Consider the following 18,552-nt stretch of genomic DNA (forward strand, 5'->3'; position numbering starts at 1 on the left):
GTTCTATGAGATTTGGCTTAAAGTACTGGAATCCAGGTCACAAAATTCCAAAAAAAAACAAGAATTTGACACAATTCTAGGGATTGACAGGGCAAGCTATGATGGCGCCATCTGTTTAATACTTCGACCGGCCAACCCCATTAGAATTATACGACCCTTTTTTGCAGGTAGTGGCACGTGCCGTTTTATTTAACAATCGACAAAGGATCACGAGTAGCTCGTCGGGGCCAGCTACAAATCGAACGACTATATAAGAACTTATGTTAGCACTCGTTCCTTACTTTTTTTTTTACTACGTCGGTGGCAAACAGGCATACGGCCCGCCTGATGGTAAGCAGTATCCGTAGCCTATTTACGCCTGCAAGTCCAGAGGAATTATATGCGCGTTGCCGACCCCAACCCCCTCCCGCCCCTCGTTGAGCTCTGGCAAACTTACTCACCGGCAGGAACACAACACTATGAGTAGGGTCTAGTGTTATTTGGCTGCGATTTTCTGTAAGGTGGAGGTATCCCCAGTTGGGCTCTGCTCTAGATCTGGAATAACATCCGCTGTGCTGTGCCCTACCACACAGAGCGAGATGACATTCACAATGCCCATACCCCTCTTGTGGACGTAGTTTGAGGACGTACCCGGGTCCAAGGACTACTTATTTCTCTATGGTTTCACATGGTTTATATCAGGGGTCGCCAAATGGCGGACCGCGGTCCGCATCCGGACCGCCGACCCATTTTGTGCGGACCGCGAGAACACAGCAACTTTTGTACTACAGAGTACGTAATTTAAAATAAAAATGTATCCCCCGCATTATCTTTGTTGACGTCAATTTGAAAACGGCCGGGCGAAGTCACTAGCTAAGATAGTCCAGATAGTCCGCAACAAAAAATGACATTTTTCTCATTGATATGTAAAAAATACCTTTGTTATTTCTGTAATTACATTTGTTTAAAAAATATTTTTTCTATAAAATGTTGTGCGGACCGCGATGGTCATTTCATTTCTTAATACAGACCCCGAGCGAAACTAATTGGTGACCCCTGGTTTATATGAATGTCTTTCTCATAACGGAACAATGGTGTTTCGGACATTTGGAAGGCGTTAGCGGAGGCGAAGCCAAAACATAGAGGCCCTTTTGATTTTAAATTTAGGGCCACTCCACACAAGCGTCTTTAGAGCATCGGCGTCGAGTCAGCGCTATGGAAAATGGCGTCGCTGCGCAGTGACGCCAATGTTGCGTCGAGCAGCCATACAGTTGACTGTAGGCTCCTCAAACAGACTAACATTTGTTCAGCGACTTTTAAAAATAACTTATTTTTAAAAGTTATTGAGCAAGTGTCATCGTTTGAGAAGTAGGTACCTATGGAGTGTGGATTTAAGAGGAGAGAAATCTCTTATGATAGAACTGTTGCAAAAGTGTCCAGCTGGCAGCTATAAATAATAGTTCCAAATCTCTCCTTAGTAGCGCTAGAGTAGCTAAGAACCTAGGCGTTATTGACGGAGCGAAGTGTGCTGTCTATGATTTGATTTTTTTGTTCAAGTACTCTAGGTATTGTAGCGCCACCTATTTAAGGTTTTCTGATGACACTTTTTGGTATATGGAGATTACTTTCCTATAGGTACCTATAGTTCGTGTCATACACGATGACGCGTAGATTAGTCAAATCTAACCTCATGACATTACCAGTCAAGGCACGCGCCTTCGTGAATGGCATGATCTATACAATCTAAATTTTAATTATTTACTCGTGTTACAGGCCCCAATCGGTATAACGATTTGGCTCTGTCGGTGTAATATACACCGTGTTTTTTTTATTACCCTTAATTTCCTGAGCTTAAATTAAGTAACTTTCTCAAAGACACCGGTATTCTAATTAACTCCATTTCGGAAATAATCAATAATGTATTTTTATCTTGTAAGGCCCTTACAAGCGTATACACTTACCTTAGGGCCTGTTTGTATATTGATTAGTGTTTAGTACGAGTGTATACATTTACTACTAAACGTAAGTACCATCTCGGACGATCGAAGTTCGAAATGACATCGATATGTCACAGTTTTCAATTGTTTCGTTAAATTAAATGTAATGCCCATGTTACAACAACGCTATATGCAACATTTAGTTACTTTTTATGAAAATAAAATTTATTAATTTATTTTGCGAAATAACTATGCCACTTTTTTCCTTAAAAGTTACTTACCCATATCCCGGAGTTAACGGAAATCAATAAAAACATGGTGTATAGGAGGAAACCAGTTACGAAAAGGAAAATAGAAAAACCACATAATTTATCGCCTATGGCTGCAACCGCAACATAACACATTAAAAATTAATTGTATTTTTTTAATAATCTGTAATAAAATTTTAGAATTCTTGTAACTTTTCGATACAGGAAACACGCGAAAGATTTAAGAATACTATAAAATGTGTGTGACCCAACCAAATGTGATACAATCTACATGAAATCCCTAATCTTGATTATTGACCTGACCATAAAAACTGGTCTGAAGTGAAATGGACAACGCATCTTATTAAAAAAACGAACTTTCGAAAAAGGAATCCGCTTAATACACCACTACAAGCTGACACGTACCTTAGACGAATACTTGTAGAAATCGGAGATCTTCAAAACTGGTCGTATTAACAAGCGTTTTGCGTTCTATGAAATAGCTGTTAGCTCTTAACTATATTGAGTGAGAGTCGGGTTTTGAGTGTTTTGATGAGTGGTAGGTGTATATGTAAAATTGTTTTTGTCTACTGTGCATTGGTCTGTCCACTAGCGGCCTACTTTTCACGGTCAAGCGCAGCTGTGTTGCCAGTAGAGTGATGTTTTTCCGGAATGATGTTTTTTTTAATGTATCTTAAAGGTTATGTATAAAACTATAGGTAACGATTCAAAAAATACATCTAAAAATGTATCTTACCTATACTCTCGATTGTATAATGGCCAATAAATCAAAATATTAATAATACATTATTAAAACTGGCCAATATCATTGTTAAGCCGAATTAGGTATGCTGAGAATCATGTCATTATTTCTTTGTGTATTTAGGTACAATATAATAAAAAAATGTTATTGTTATGACACTTCTGAAACATCGTTACAACCCGCACAAATTTTTTTTTCACATGGAATAAAATAGGAAAATTCTCGATTTTTTGTATGAAAATCGAAATGTTCCATTTCCAAAATGTAAGTTCCTTTGTATCCTGGTTTTCCTGTATAACCGAGAACTTTTCCAACTGTTTGGTAAATTCCCGCACCTTGCACATTTGTACCTATATACTTAAAAAAAAATGTTGATTGTGTGGTTTTATGAAACCACGATGCAAATGAAACCTTTTTCGAATTGAAGGCATTTAAGTAAAAAATTTAAACATTGCGAATTGGCCTAGTGGGTAGTGACCCTGCCTATGAAGCCGATGGCCCCGTGTTCGACTCCTGGTAAGGGCATTTATTTGTGTGATGAACACAAATATTTGTTCCCGAGTCGCGGGTGTTTTCTATGTAGTATGTATTATTTACCTATATAATACGTATATACATCGTCGACTAGTACTCATAGTACGAGCTTTGCTTAGGGGCTAAGTCGATTTGTGTACGATTGTCCCCAAATACTTATTTCTTAAATGTAATTGCTACTACATACAAATATAATACGCTTACACAACACACGCGGACACAGTTGACTAAACATAATTACTAAAACAATACAAACACCTATTGTTTATATAACCAACCTTGTCACATATTATAATGTACCACACTTCAGTAACTTTTGAGGTCGGTCATTGATTTGAGAAAACTGGCAACACAGTCTCACGCACATCACTTGCCCGTCCGTCGCGGCACGCGATCGTTGTCTCAAATTAAAAAGTAAAAATTCAAAATGGCGCGCGTTTTCCGCGCTTTTCGCCGGCCGTTCTTTTTTCAAACTCGACACGAATCTACTATGGCGTCGTTGACGAAGGACGAGATTTTGATACTTATGCGACCGCCTTTTACGAATTGGAGCAATATTATAAGAGAGGCGGAGAAAGTTGTGGGATATCCTACTTCGTTTATGAATCTGAGGTGCCTGTTGAGTGACGAGTTTGCTAATATGGCGCTGTATCTAAGGAAATTGGTGAGTTTTTTATGTTTTCAGCCTTACATCTATTTTATAAATAAATAAATAAATATTATAAGACATTATTACACAAATTGACCAAGTCCCACAGTAAGCTCAATAAGGCTCGTGTTGAGGGTACTTAGACAACGATATATATATAATATATAAATATTTATAAATACTTAAATACATAGAAAACACCCATTACTCAGGAACAAATATCCATGCTCATCACACGAATAAATGCCCTTACCAGGATTTGAACCCGGGACTATCGGCTTCGTAGGCAGGGTCACTACCCACTAGGCCAGACCGGTCGTCAATATTTTATGAATTCATATCCTTGATCCTAGTCAATTTTATATGACGACCTGTCTGGCCGAGGTTTTTTTCGCCAAGAAGTAAAAAACATTTTTTTTTCGGCAAACTGCACGCACTATGCAATGGGTCCTTTGATGTAAAAACTAAAATCCGATACCGTGGCCATCCCATCGCCATCCCGCCGCGCCATGAGCCATCCGACACCACTACCCTCTCTACACGCTGGCCCATCTTAGTGGGCCAGTATGATGGCCCATCGTGTAGAGGAGCCATAAATTTAAATAAATAAATAAATAAATAATAAAAGAGCTTTATTTCTTCCACACATACTTTAAACAAAATAAATATAGAAATTAAAATAAAATAATTTAACTTAAAATTTGACTTAAAAAATATGTGGGCCCCTTTCGGGTAAAAGCCTCCCCCAAGCTATTCCACTTCTCTCTATCTTGGGCTGTCTCTAGCCATTTTGGACCCGCTGTTGCTACTAATTCGTCAGACCATCTGCCACATGGTCGACCTCTGCCTCTAGAGCCCTGTGGCCCAGGCCATTTTACGATTCTTATGGTCCATCTGTCGTCTCTATATCTGGCCACGTGTCCTGCCCATTTCCACTTTCTCTCGAGTGAGAATGTTAAGGCGTCTCTAATTTTAGTTTTTCTTCGGATATCATCATTCCTTACTCTATCCTTTAATTTTAAGCCTAGTAGGCTTCTCTCCATTCGCTTCTGCGTTATTTGTATTTTTTGCCTGGTTGTGTAATCGAACGTCCAAGTTTGACAACCATAGGTGAGGCATGGTAGTATTTCCGAATCCATCACTATTTTTTTGGTAGGCAGAGGGAGTTGTGATTTAAAAATTTCTTTATTTGCCCAGTATTTCTTCCAGCTAATTGCTATTCTTCGGTCGACTTCTGTAGAGTTTCTATCTTTGCTGAAAGAGATTTGTTTTCCCAGATATACGTAGCGCTCGACAAACTCAAGAGGTATATTATTTACTAAAATTGGTACATTGTGTGAATTTGTCATTACTTTCGTTTTTTCAAGGTTCATTTCTAGTCCAATTTTTATACTGGCTTCATTAAGGTCGTTTATCATGGTACTTAATTGTAATGGGCTTTCCGCAAAAAGTATAATGTCATCAGCGAACCTTAAGTTACTTAAAACTTTTCCCTTTATATTTATCCCTCGTTTTGACCATGGCAAGTTCGCCATTATATGTTGTAGCACGGCTATAAAGAGCTTAGGGGAAATCGGGTCCCCTTGCCTCACACCTCTGTTTATTTTAAACTCTGTGCCTAATCTGTCTAGTCTCACCCGGCTCGAACTGTTGCTATATATATATTTTAAAATGTTTATATATTTTTCATTGATATTTTGTGTTCGTAATGCCGTCCAGATGCTGCAATGAGATATGGAGTCGAAAGCTTTTTTGTAATCAATGAAAGCTATATACAGTGGTCCACGAAATTCCAAGTATTTTTCAATCACTAGGTCTACTACTTGAATGTGGTCCACTGTACTAAATCCGCTCCTAAAACCGGCTTGTTCTATCGGTTGGTGATTGTCAATGTCCGATGATATTCTTTCTAAAAGGCTTGAAGAAAATAACTTGTAAAGACAGGACATGAGACTTATAGGACGGTAATTTCCAATATCCTTTGGATCGCCTTTTTTATACAACAGTACGATTTCCGATTCTGTCCATGACTGCGGAACTACTTCTTCATCCAATATTTTATTCCACAGCAGCGTTATAGGTGTTAAGAGTAGAGTCTTTGCAAATTTAATACTTTCGTTGGAGATCCCGTCAGGTCCTGAGCTTTTTTCTGACTTGAGCTTTGTTATTTGTTTTAAAACTTCAGATTCCGTGAATTTCTGAACTGAAGAGGTACTCGTGCTTTTTGAAATAACTTCTATTTGTTCAATTGCCTCATGTTGACTGTAGAGTTTTTCATAAAATTCCGTTGCTGTTTTTAAAACTTCCCTTCGAGGTTCACATACGACAGAGCATGGTTGTAGCGACGGAATCCATATTTTCGATTTATTCAGTTCCTTGTAAGCTTTTTTGCCGGATCTTGATATTTCAAGGTACTTTTGTATTGTATTTATTCTGTGAGAGCTATAGCATTTTTTTATTTCCTTGTTAGTAGCTTTATACAAACTTTTAAGTTCTTCTTTTTCAGATTTGTTCAGTTTTGGTTTGTTTTGTAGAGTGTTTCTTTCTTTCATAAGTTCTAAAGCTCTTTGTGACAAAATATTGCATTTTTTGTGTCGTTCCGTACTCTGTAAGCTTTTAGATATAGAGAGCGTAATTTTCTGACAATATTCACTTGCGCTATAATTGTTGCAGGTCGATATCAGTTCTGGTATATAATTACTTAGGTTGTTAGTATATTTGTCTCGCTCTTCTAATGATTTCAGCGTTGATGAAGTGTTTGAAAACCTGCGCCTGCTCTTTTTTATTGTATTTAAGTTTACCGTTGATCTAAGCATTCTGTGGTCAGACCCGAAGGGGACTGAACAAAGAACCTCATATTTAGAAAACAGGTGTGGTTTTGTGGTTAGAATATAGTCAATTTCATTCTTTGAGCTTTTGTTGGGAGAGATCCAAGTCCATCTATTTGATTCTTTTAGTTTAAACATGGTATTAATTATTTTTAAATTGTACTCGAATGCGTATTGAATAAGTCTTTCGCCGCGAATGCTCCTATCGCCATAACCATTAGGGCCGGTAATTGAATGCTCTTGTATTTTAGGTGTCCCAATTTGTGCATTAAAATCGCCCATAGAGATTATATATTTAGTAAAAGTAGAGTCATGAGCTTTCGCCATATCTCCGTAGAATTTATCTATATCTTCTTGAGATGAGCTTTCAGTAGGCGCATAGGCCTGTATTATAGCGAATAGTGTGTCTTCCAACTGAATTTCGAGTACACAGACTCTTTCCGATATTCCTGTAAAAGTTTTTATGTTGTTCTTATATTTTTTCTTGATTAAAAAGCCCACTCCATACATGCCTTTGGTTTTGCCTATATGGTAGAAAATATAGTCTTCGTCTTCGATAATATTCTCTCCTAATCGTCGGACCTCGCTCAATCCTATTATATCGTGTTTGATGTTTTGTAATGCCGTTTTAAGCTCTATGAGCTTCTCTTCTGTCGATAGTGACCTTACGTTGTAAGTGCAAATGTTGAAAATTACTTTCTTTGGGGGGTTTTGGTCGAACTCTCCCGCGGTGACCAGCCGTGTTGGGAGATTATTTTTGAAATGTGTGTTTAACTTCTGAATTTTTTGGGGGGGCGCCGTTAATTGCTATTTATCTATATTCTGTTGTCCGTGCTTGTTTTGAAAACTTAGGGCATTGTTTATATTAGGATCTCGAATAACAAACGAGTTCATGTCTCTTTTGTTCTTTTTTACTGGTTGAGTTTGTGTAGTGCAGGCCGTGCTAGTACTCGCCGCTTCTTGAGGTGAGGCGGACAAATTTCTTTTGTTATGACGCTTGTCTTGCGGGCCCTGCGGCTCCAATTTTCCCAGTTTAACAATTTTGTCGTATTTTATTACTGCTCTATTGCCCAATTCTCTTTCTTTCTCTACCTCTGCTTGCAAGATCTTTCGTTTTTCCAAGATTTTTTGTGGGTAGTCTTCTTTGATATAGTATTTAGTTTCTTTTAGATTTTTGGCGTTTTTCAAAATCTCAAGTTTTTTGCCCATAGTTGTAACGGTCAAAATGACTGGTCTCGTTTTTTCTCCTCTCTTCCCTAGTCTCCTTACACATTCAATTTCAGTGTCATTGCAACGTACTCTCATCGTATTATTAATTAAATCAAGTATTGATTTTTGCATAAATTTAAATACTACCTAATAAATACTGTAACGGTTTGTCATGTCATCTAAATTAAGAAATTTCAGCTCAATAAAATGCCATCAAAATAACAATATTATTTACAGGATTTGAATCAAAATACATATAATGTCTCTTCTTCTTCCTCGCGTTTTCCCGGCAGTTTGCCACGGTTCTTGGGAGCCTGGGGTCCGCTTGACAACTAATCTCCAGTATTGGCGCTGGCACTAGTTTTTACTACAGCCACTGCCATCTAACCTTCCAAACCAGAGGGTAAACTAGGCCTTATTGGGATTAGTCCGGTTTCCTCCCGATGTTTTCCCTCTCCGAAAAACGACTGGTAAATATCAAATGATATTTCGTACATAAGTTCCGAAAAACTCATTGGTACGAGCCGGGGTTTGATCCCGCGATCTTCGGCTTGAAAGTCGCACGCTCTTACCCCTAGGCCACGGCCACCAGCGCTTATAAAAAAAACGCTTAAAATACATATAATATAAAATTATACATATAGGAAATACCAGCTAAGGGACTCGGCTTCTTCACACTTCAAATTTGAGAATTTTTATAAATAGTAAATAGGTATCTCCGTCGCGCTGACGGGGGCGGCTCCTAAATACACCGTGTTTTTTTTTGATTTGCGTTAATTTCGAGGGTGCATTCCTGAGCTTAAATTAAGTAACTTTCTCAAAGACACCGATATTCTAATTAACTCCATTTCGGAGATAATCAATCATTAATTTTTTTCTTATAAGGCCCTTACGAGCGTGTACACTTGCCTTAGGGCCAGTTTACTTATTGATTAGTGTTTAGTGCGAGTTCATACATTTGCTACTGAACGTAAGTACTATCTCGGACGATCGACGTTCGAAATGACATTGACATATCACAGTTTTCAATTGTTTGGTTGAGTTAAATGTAATGCCCGTGTTACAACAACGCTATATGCAACATTTAGTTACTTTTTATAAAAAAAAATAACAAAAAAAAATTTTTTTTTTGGAAATTAACTATGCCATTTAGTTTTCTTAAACATACTTACCGATACCCCGGAGTTAACGAAATTCAATAAAAACACGGTGTATAGTGCCATAATTAAGGACAAGTGCAGCTCAGGCGAAATATCCTGCGTAAAAATATCAGAAATCGAGGTTTTGTTCTCGACATTTTCCTCTTCCAAAACTTAACCAATCGTAACAAAATTTTGGTTACGGAATGAGAAAGAAATTATCTGTGTCTGACCGTTTTCATTTTTGCGTTTATTGTTGCCAATTTTGTATGCTAGGCGTCTGTTTACGGCCATTTATTTGACCGTTTTTAGCGCTTTTGAAGTCACCTAGTTCTTATAAAAAACAAGAATCCAGACAAATCCAGAGAATGTCGAGAACGTTTGTATAGAAAATGACCACTAATGTTTCCCCTTATAAAAATACACGGAGTGAAGTTAAGTAAAAGAGGCTGCCAAGGCCCTTAAAATGGCGGAAATACGGGGGTCTCGACGCCAATTACAACTTGGTTCCTTTCGGTGTCGAGACCCTCGGTCCGGGGGGCCTGGGAGCTCAGAGCTTCTTTACAGATTTGCCCAAATGACTGGTTGATGTTACTGGGGACAAAAGAGCTGGCAGCTTCCTCGATCAACGAATAAGCGTTGCGATTCAGCGAGGAAATGCTGCCAATATCTTTGGCACTATGCCCCAGGGGGGCCCATGGGTATCTTTAGATATAGATTTTTAGTTTTCAACACAGGTCTTGATAACTTCGAACACACTCGACTTAAAGATCTGGCCGCCAAACGCCAACTCCGAAAAATTCGGCCCAAGCCCTCCATCATTACACATACAACGCATCTGGGCAACTCTACTGTATTTCGTGTTGTCGGACTTTCAAAACCAAGTTTGGATTCGCAAGCCACGTTCGCGCACATGCACATGCAATAGTTAAAACCCTTTTTAGGGTTCCGTAGCCAAATGGCAAAAAACGGAACCCTTATAGATTGGTCATGTCCGTCTGTCTGTCCGTTTATGTCACAGCCACTTTTTTCCGAAACTATAAGAGCTACTGTTCAAACTTGGTAAGTAGATGTATTCTATGAACCGCATTAAGATTTTTACACAAAAATAGAAATAAAACAATGAATTTGGGGGTTCCCCATACTTAGAACTGAAACTCAAAAAATCTTTTTTCATCAAACCCATACGTGTGGGGTATAATGAAAAATCTAAAAAAAATATATGATATACATTACCATGCAAACTTCCACCGAAAATTGGTTTGAACCAGATCTAGTCAGTAGTTTTTTTTTAATACGTCATAAATGGTACGGAACCCTTTATGGGCGAGTCCGACTCGCACTTGGCCGCTTTTTATTTGTCAGGATGTCGCTGTCGACGGATACGTCTGGGTGGACATCATCATTGTACCTATATTTATATTTATTTTACTCTGTTTAAGTTAATATGTTCATTAAATAAAATAATTATGTCTATAGTAAAAGAGTATGTATGTAGACTACGAAAGTGGCTACTAACCTTATCTTTGTATGACGTCGATGAGTTTTTTAAACTACAGTGTAGATAGGTTATTAAGGTACTATGAAGTTGTATTAACTTATATTATGTTGCGTGTTTTTATATGAAATGAGACTTAATGTGAATGAGATCTATATTAAATATTACTCTTTGACATTGTCATGTTTGTTTTAAGTACTATTTGTACCTATTATTAAGACATTTTGACCTATAACTTTGGCGTTATTAATAAAGTTTTGTATTTGTATTTGAGTACAATATAAATCGGAATGAAGAATCCATTTCGTAAGCAGTCTACTTTCACGACGATATGACGGTAATAAGTAGGCGGGCGTGAAAGTGGTTTCGTCGAAATAGGAACTGTTATTGTTTACACGCTTATAAATAAATAGTTTCGTTTTTTAGACAGTTCATAAATAGAATAGCGTTTTTTTCAGCTTTTATGTGATTTAATTGTTTATTTATGCAATATAGCTTTTTCTTTATTTTTAGTACTGAATTCTAGTCTGCTATATATTTTAGGAACATCATTTAAATGTAGGTAGTTCATTTTTTTTCTCCTGTAGAAGTATTTGACTTAAAATAGGTATGCTTCAATATAAAAATAAAAAATAAAAATCACTTTATGTCAGACTAAAGTCCATATAAAAATATAAAAGAATTCTAATATAATAATATTAAACTTAAACTAAGAGTTGCTTCAGTCGTCTTATGACTAGTCTTATTTTTATTTTTAAATTGATTTGACAATAAACTGTCACTGTCACATACCTATCACTTTTTGTTCTCACTATAAAATAATAATAATAATAATAAACATTTATTTCAGACCAAATTGATCCATATATGGTTAGTTACAGCGTTACTATGGTTAACGGATGACCAGTACCGAAGAATGGGGCTGTATAGGCTCTCGGAGACGGTCTTAAGTATTCGATTGTCTGAGTTTCTCAATCTCTCCCAGAAACCTGCTATCCGACATCTGATGATGGCGAAGAAGTCGGGCACCCCTGCCTCCACGAACATGCTCGATGCGCTGCTATACCTGGGTAACTTCAGTAGAATGCGAAAAGCGTCATTGTATTGAATCCGCAAAGTTGAACATGCTTTTCTACTAAAGTTAACCCAGAGTTGGCAGGTATACAAACACTGACAAAATTCTCGAAACAAAGTCACTTTGACACTGTTTGTACACCTTGCAAATTTGCGCGTGAGCATGTTACACCTGATAGACAGAGCTCGTCTTTCTCGTTCCAAGTCAAGGTCATCTTTTAAGTCACTGCTCAGGATATGTCCTAGGTATTTTAACTTATTTACTACCCGCACCGGTGAGCCATTTAGAACTAGTTTAGGTATCCCATACCTACAGTATAAAATGGATAAATAACTTTTTAAAGTACGTACCTATGTTACGAAGAAAAACGCATACTTACTTAAAACAAGTATGATGTCAATTAAAAGATTGCTTACGAAACAGTTAAAATTTCAACGTGTTTTCTAAGAAATAAATAATTAACTAAGGTTAATGTAAATACAATTTAACGGATCCCGTCGCATTTTTTTAATTTCATTTATTTATTGACTAACCCCGACCTGCTCTAACCTGTGTGACCTATAAAGCAGTGTTTTAAATAACTTCCTAATACTTTTTAATTTTACTATTCCAGCTTGGCAGCAACCACCTCGTGATGCAGACAGCAAAGAACGTCCTCTATGGAGACTCCAAGAACCTTCAACCCTGGGGGCTGATCATCCTCCTTCTCTCAAAGTCAGTCAAGACCTCATCAGCATACACACTACAGTCCAAACAGATAGAAGAGAAGCAGAGACTCCTAGCTGAACTGACTGAGATGATGAGAACAGGGCATCTTATACATAAAGGCATTGTTAATGTCCCATTCGCTAAAAGATCCAAAAGCACAGAATCAGCGATTTTCGGAAACAAAATAGCATTACTCCTTGGAGATTATATCTTAGTAACAGCCAATGATATGCTCGCAAAGCTAAGGAACTCTGATGTCTCCTACATAATTTCCTCAGCTTTAAGAGACTTATCCGAAGGAGAATTTTTCGGAGAACGCGATGAACAGAACCAACCTATTCCAGGAAAACCTAAAGCAGTTGTCGATGATTTAGACATCACTTTTGATACAACTACAATCTCAGTTGATGATGTCTTGGGGAGACCAAGGAAAGAATGGACAATCAGATCAGTTTATAACGGTGCATCGTTGCTTGGAAGAGGATGCCAAGCTGCGATGGTCCTCGGCCAACAGAATAGGGAAACTATCAGCTTTGCGTATCATTTTGGATGTCATGTCGGTCTAGCATGGCAGGCTGCTGCTGAAAACCAGACTTTAACATCGGACAGCAAGGACCAGTTTTGCTTAGCGAGTGCCCCTGTTCTGTTCGCTTTGGAAGAAAATCCAGGTCTATACCAGATAATAGACCAAGCGAAAGGAGACTTAAAAGACGTCGACTATGAAGATCTTAAATTTAATATTCTAAAGACTGATGCTATAAATAAAACTCAGAAGCTGTATGAAGATCATGCGCAGAAAGCCATAGCTTATATTGAAAGTATTGGACAGAACGAATCGGTCGATATGATTAAGAAATTGATAAACACTTTCTAAAGACGTTATGAATTTAAAGGCGTTAGGAAAGTACCCTAAAGATGTAGGTATTCGTGTTGTGACTTAATATACCTATTTAATATTATTATGATCTTGCCAAAATCAGAATGAAAATATTGACTACAAAATACTTACTTATACTGCTGTGGTGCAGCGACCCGAAGTGGATGTTGGCCTCCGACACCGAAGACCGCCATGCTTCTCGGCCCAAAACCGTTTCTGTCCAGTCGACGTCGCCGCTAAGGTCTTTTTGCCAATTTAATTTTAAGGTCTTTTTGACGAAGTGCAAAAAGACTACAAAATAAAAATAGATTTGTTTTTTCTATTTGCGTATAGATGCGTAAATTTTTGGTTCAAAACTTTAATTTACATACTATAGGAGTGCCCCAATGTTACACGATGATGTATTATACTTATTTCAAATGTTTTTCAAAATTGTGGAAATAAATAAATAAATAATAAATAAATATTATAGAACATTATTACACAAATTGACTAAGTCCCACAGTAAGCTCAATAAGGCTTGTGTTGAGGGTACTTAGACAACGATATATATAATATATAAATATTTATAAATACTTAAATACATAGAAAACACCCATGACTCAGGAACAAATATCCATGCTCAACACACGAATAAATGCCCTTACCAGGATTTGAACCCGGGACCATCAGCTTCGTAGGCAGGGTCACTACCCACTTAGAAAAAGTTTTAATTTAAAATACTATGTGCTCAATATTATTGTAAGTTATTTATATGTAACCATCATTTGTTTTTAAATCTTGCTTATTGGCATAATATAATTTATATTTGTTGATAATAAACAACTTATTTAAAACAAATATTATTTTAATTCACAAATTATAAACTATTTACTCAAAGATTGACTGGAAGAGTTCCCTTATATCCATATTGACGTTACTGAAAAAAAAAAAATGGTTTGCCAAAGTGGCAAAATTTTCGTAAATTTAAACGCCTTGAATTGTTTTTCGAGCAATTTCGACAATCTGCGTTAACCATTGACTGATTAAGAGGGAAGAATAGCTTTGGAATCCTAGTGAAATAACGGTACTTTTTCTATGAAATTCCATTTTGGGAGAAAACGTTTTCCACTAACTGAATATTAACAAATCACTTTGAAGTCTTTTGAGGACTTTTTGAGGTCGACCGCTTCAGCATATAAGTTTCGCTTTTTTTAATATTTTTTTGTACTTATTGTTTATTTTGAAAAAAGGAAAGCCTATAAACCTAGTTTTTCATTGTGTCAATAACATAATTAAAAAATCATAAAGAATGGAAAATATTTAAAAGTGGTAAAACGTTTTCTCTTTTTGTATGGACGTGCTATACTTCCCTCTTAACTGGCCGAAGCGATCGAAACGCAACCGTCACTGTCGCACTAATATGGAAGAGTGAAAGAGAGTTTCGTTGTCGTAGCGATAGCGGTTGTCACCTTGGCTAGGCCGGCAGAGGTAAATAAATAGAGGGTTCGGTTATTAGTTATTGGAGTTTATTGAAGTTCACCTTAGGGCCTTAAGGCCGATATCGGCCTGTCAGTTATTCGCAAAATCTGACAATCGCGAATATCCGACAGGTCGATATCGTCCGGCGAACTGGTAATCAGTGGGAGGCTTTAGCACACTGCTGCGCACTTTGGAAAGACGTTCAGTGCTGCGATTTTTCACTGTGCACATGCAATGGTATAACACATTGACTCCGTCTCCCCGTACGAAGACGCGAATCGCACGACGGTTCGCGATTTCGGACGAAGATGTGGCCCGATTCGAAGAATGAGATACGATAACGATAAGATATTGATTATTTTATTTACAATAACAATATACATAATGGATATATACCGATGATTACTATAACTAGCTTATATCTAAAATAGGCCCTTGAGGCATTGTGCCAAGAATGCTGGCAAATACAGTCCTGGTTTAGATAAATTCTCATTTAGATATCGTTTGTATGCGGTATAATCGACAGAAGCAGCTCGATTCGGGCAACCAATGTCTCTTTGACGTTAGAAATATCGTAGATAGATCTTAATGGGATCACAGCAGAATCGAAATAAACGTCATTTTTGACATGTCGTTTAGTTATCGATCTTTTAAAGATCTTTCCAACATCTTAAACGTGTCTTAATCATTCTTCGAATCGGGCCGGGTGTTTGCCGCAGGGTAGCCATCGAGCTAGAGTATCGTACGGATTTGTGTACGTACTTACGTAGACGCGATTCGCGCATCGCAGCTGACGAAGATATACTGAAAAAACCGCACCATCGTACTTACCATCGTCGCCGCACGCGAATTCTTCACAATTCGGAACGACGTAACATTATCGAACGGTACGCCTCCGAGTCAACAAAGCCTAGTTAATAATTCATGGTAAATAAATACTTACATGTCATTATCATTATGGTAATTTAATGTTAACTCGTGTTACCCTACCGCCTCTGCCCTACATAGGTACTGAGCTATGATAAGAATGAATCAAGAGTATTAGGGCGTTTTATAGAAATAACTTTCTTTTTTGTTCGAAAAACTAAAATATTTTTTATTGTGTTTTTTTGACTCGGAATCACGAGGTATATTTATAAAAAAAATATATAAATACTTACATGAAATAATATTCTTAAGTTTTCGATATTAATTTTAATAGTCAGTTTTCAGTTTTGGTCTGTAGTTTTTTATGAATAGTTTTTGCGTTGTAAATCGATAGTCCTCGTTACTCAGTCCCAGTAGAAATAGGTAGGTAATCTGTACCCCTAGTGTAAATTTATTCAATAGCGAAACGCGACGTACGCGTTTGCGTTGTCTCATTTTGTATGGGATTTTGAGTTTCCAAAACGTCCCGCTTGGCGCGCTGTTTCTAAATCCCGTACAAAATGAGACTTAACGCAAACGCGTACGTCACGTAACGCTATCGAATAAATTTACACTAGGGGTTCTGAAAGTTGATGGTTTATTAAAAAAAAGTTAATGGTACCCACACTTTTTCTGAAAATGCCTTCATACAAAAATCCATTGATTATACGAAGATGTGTCAATTCTAAGGCTGTGTTCACATTAGATGAGGACCGTGCATAGCGCTGTCACTAACACACATCTGGGGGCCTACCGCGAAGCCCGCAATTCGCAAATTGCGGGGATCTTTCTCTTTTACTCTCACTAAGACGTAATTAGAGTGACAGAGAAAAATGCTCGCATTTGGCGAACTTCGATTTTCGCGGTAATAGCCCGGAGCGGCATGCGGATTCGTTTCAACGTGAGAATTGCGTAAACAAATCACTCTCAATTGCTCAAAGGTTGACTGGAAGAGATCCCTTACAGGGATAATTTCGCCTTTGTACATTGCCAACATTTTTTTTATTGTATCTTTACCTGTCCCTTATGTACGATAAAGTGTTTACATACACATACATACAAATTGTGTTTTTTTTTAGATTTTACATAGATTTTTGATTTTTTTTATCGAGCGAAAGACAATATCTCAGAATTCGAATCGATAGTTTCTCGAGAAAGGCCTTAATATTGCTAATTCCGTTTTCTGAATCCACTGCACCTTACGAGGGACGTACAGGACGTGATCGTTCATACAGAAAGAGAAAACGTTTTTCTAATTCTATTTTCTTCTCCACAATTTTTTAGTATCTTATTGATACAATGAAAACCTAGGTTTATAAGGTTTTCCATTTTTTTTTCAAAACTTGCAAAACAAAAAAAAAAAGCGAAAGCTAGAGTATATTATGCTGAAGCGATCGACATCAAAATCAAAGTGATTTCTTAAGATTTAGTTTGTGCAAACCGTTTTCTCCCGAAATGGAATTTCACAGAAAAATTACCGTTAGATTCGAAAAGCTATTCTTCCCTCTTAAGTATTGTGTGAAACTTTTTGTTAAGCTATTAAAGAAAAGTAGATACATTTGCGATAAGCCGTTACTTTTAATACAGACTAGATCAGGTACGCAAGGGCGGTTATCAGTCTTCTATATTAACTAGTCTCTGACTACTTGTTTGATGACGTCAAATACAAGGTGACATCCAATATTCGGACTAAATATAGAAAAACATGAAAATTTACGTAAACGTCATGAACTGAAAACAAAAAATGCTCCAAAAAAAATGCTCCTCTGGAGTTGCAGGCGTACATAGGCTGCGGAGACTGCTTACCATCAGGCGGGCCGTATGCTTGTTTGCCACCGACGTAGTATTAAAAAAATGCTACTTTAAAATTTTATTTTAATTTTATAAGATTTATTTAAATGCTATGAATGCATTATTCGTAGCCGGGGTCAAACGTAAAATTTGTAATTGAAAATTTAATAAAATAAATTAAATATAACATTGCGTACAGTTTTCAAACTTTTTATTTCTTATAAACATCAGTACCCCTAGTGTAAATTTGATCGACATCATAACGTGACGAACGCGTTTGCGTTAAGTCTCATTTTGTATAGGATTTTGAGTTTCCAAAACGTCCCGCTTGGCGCGCTCTTTCTAAATCCAATACAAAATGAGACTAAACGCAAACGCGTACGTCACGTTTCAAAATCGAATTTATTTACACTAGGGGTACTGATGATTAGTCCTACAAAAATAAAGAACGAGATCTGTTAACTGTGTTTTGGAAAATAAATCACTTATTTAATTTTTCATGTTCACAGAAGGGTTGCATACAAATTTAATCAAATGAAACGAATAGCTGTTGCAACGAGACTGATTTATTTTTCAATGTCACAGACAATGACACATGTACAGTTCATGTATCGTGTATAACAGATGGCGCTAGTAGTAATTAACTTTAGATTATTTAGATACATATTTTAACATTTAAGTCATATCTTTAATACGCATAACAACTTGTCATAAATTATCATTGCGCATACAAATGAAAAGTCATATTATATTGTGTCATACATTTTTAGCTATAATATTTGATGACATACAATGTCATAATTATGTCATAACAGTTGTCATATATTTTTTATGCATACCTAACGAACCTAACCTAAAATTTTATGCGAATTTAATTAATGACTTCAAAAATTATGACATAACTCATTTATGACAAAAACCCAGTTATGCTTAGGAATAATTCAGACTAA

General features: G+C 36.9%; 1 protein-coding gene and 1 long non-coding RNA gene across 2 annotated transcripts; both read left to right on the forward strand.

Moving 5' to 3' along the window:
• The first annotated feature begins 1,141 nt into the window (after positions 1-1,141).
• On the forward strand, positions 1,142-1,722 carry LOC133532180 (uncharacterized). The gene is made up of 2 exons (XR_009801660.1): positions 1,142-1,351; positions 1,615-1,722. It is a non-coding gene; the product is annotated as an uncharacterized LOC133532180 (long non-coding RNA).
• Positions 1,723-3,393: 1,671 nt separating this feature from the next.
• Positions 3,394-13,882, forward strand: LOC133532055 (all trans-polyprenyl-diphosphate synthase PDSS2-like). Its single transcript, XM_061870546.1, has 2 exons — positions 3,394-4,125; positions 12,473-13,882. The coding sequence occupies exons 1-2, from the start codon at positions 3,889-3,891 to the stop codon at positions 13,439-13,441; spliced, it is 1,206 nt and encodes a 401-aa protein (XP_061726530.1). The 5' UTR covers positions 3,394-3,888; the 3' UTR covers positions 13,442-13,882.
• The last annotated feature ends 4,670 nt before the right edge of the window (positions 13,883-18,552 follow it).

Source organism: Cydia pomonella, chromosome 26 (genome assembly GCF_033807575.1).
Source record: "Cydia pomonella isolate Wapato2018A chromosome 26, ilCydPomo1, whole genome shotgun sequence".
NCBI lineage: Eukaryota > Metazoa > Arthropoda > Insecta > Lepidoptera > Tortricidae > Cydia > Cydia pomonella.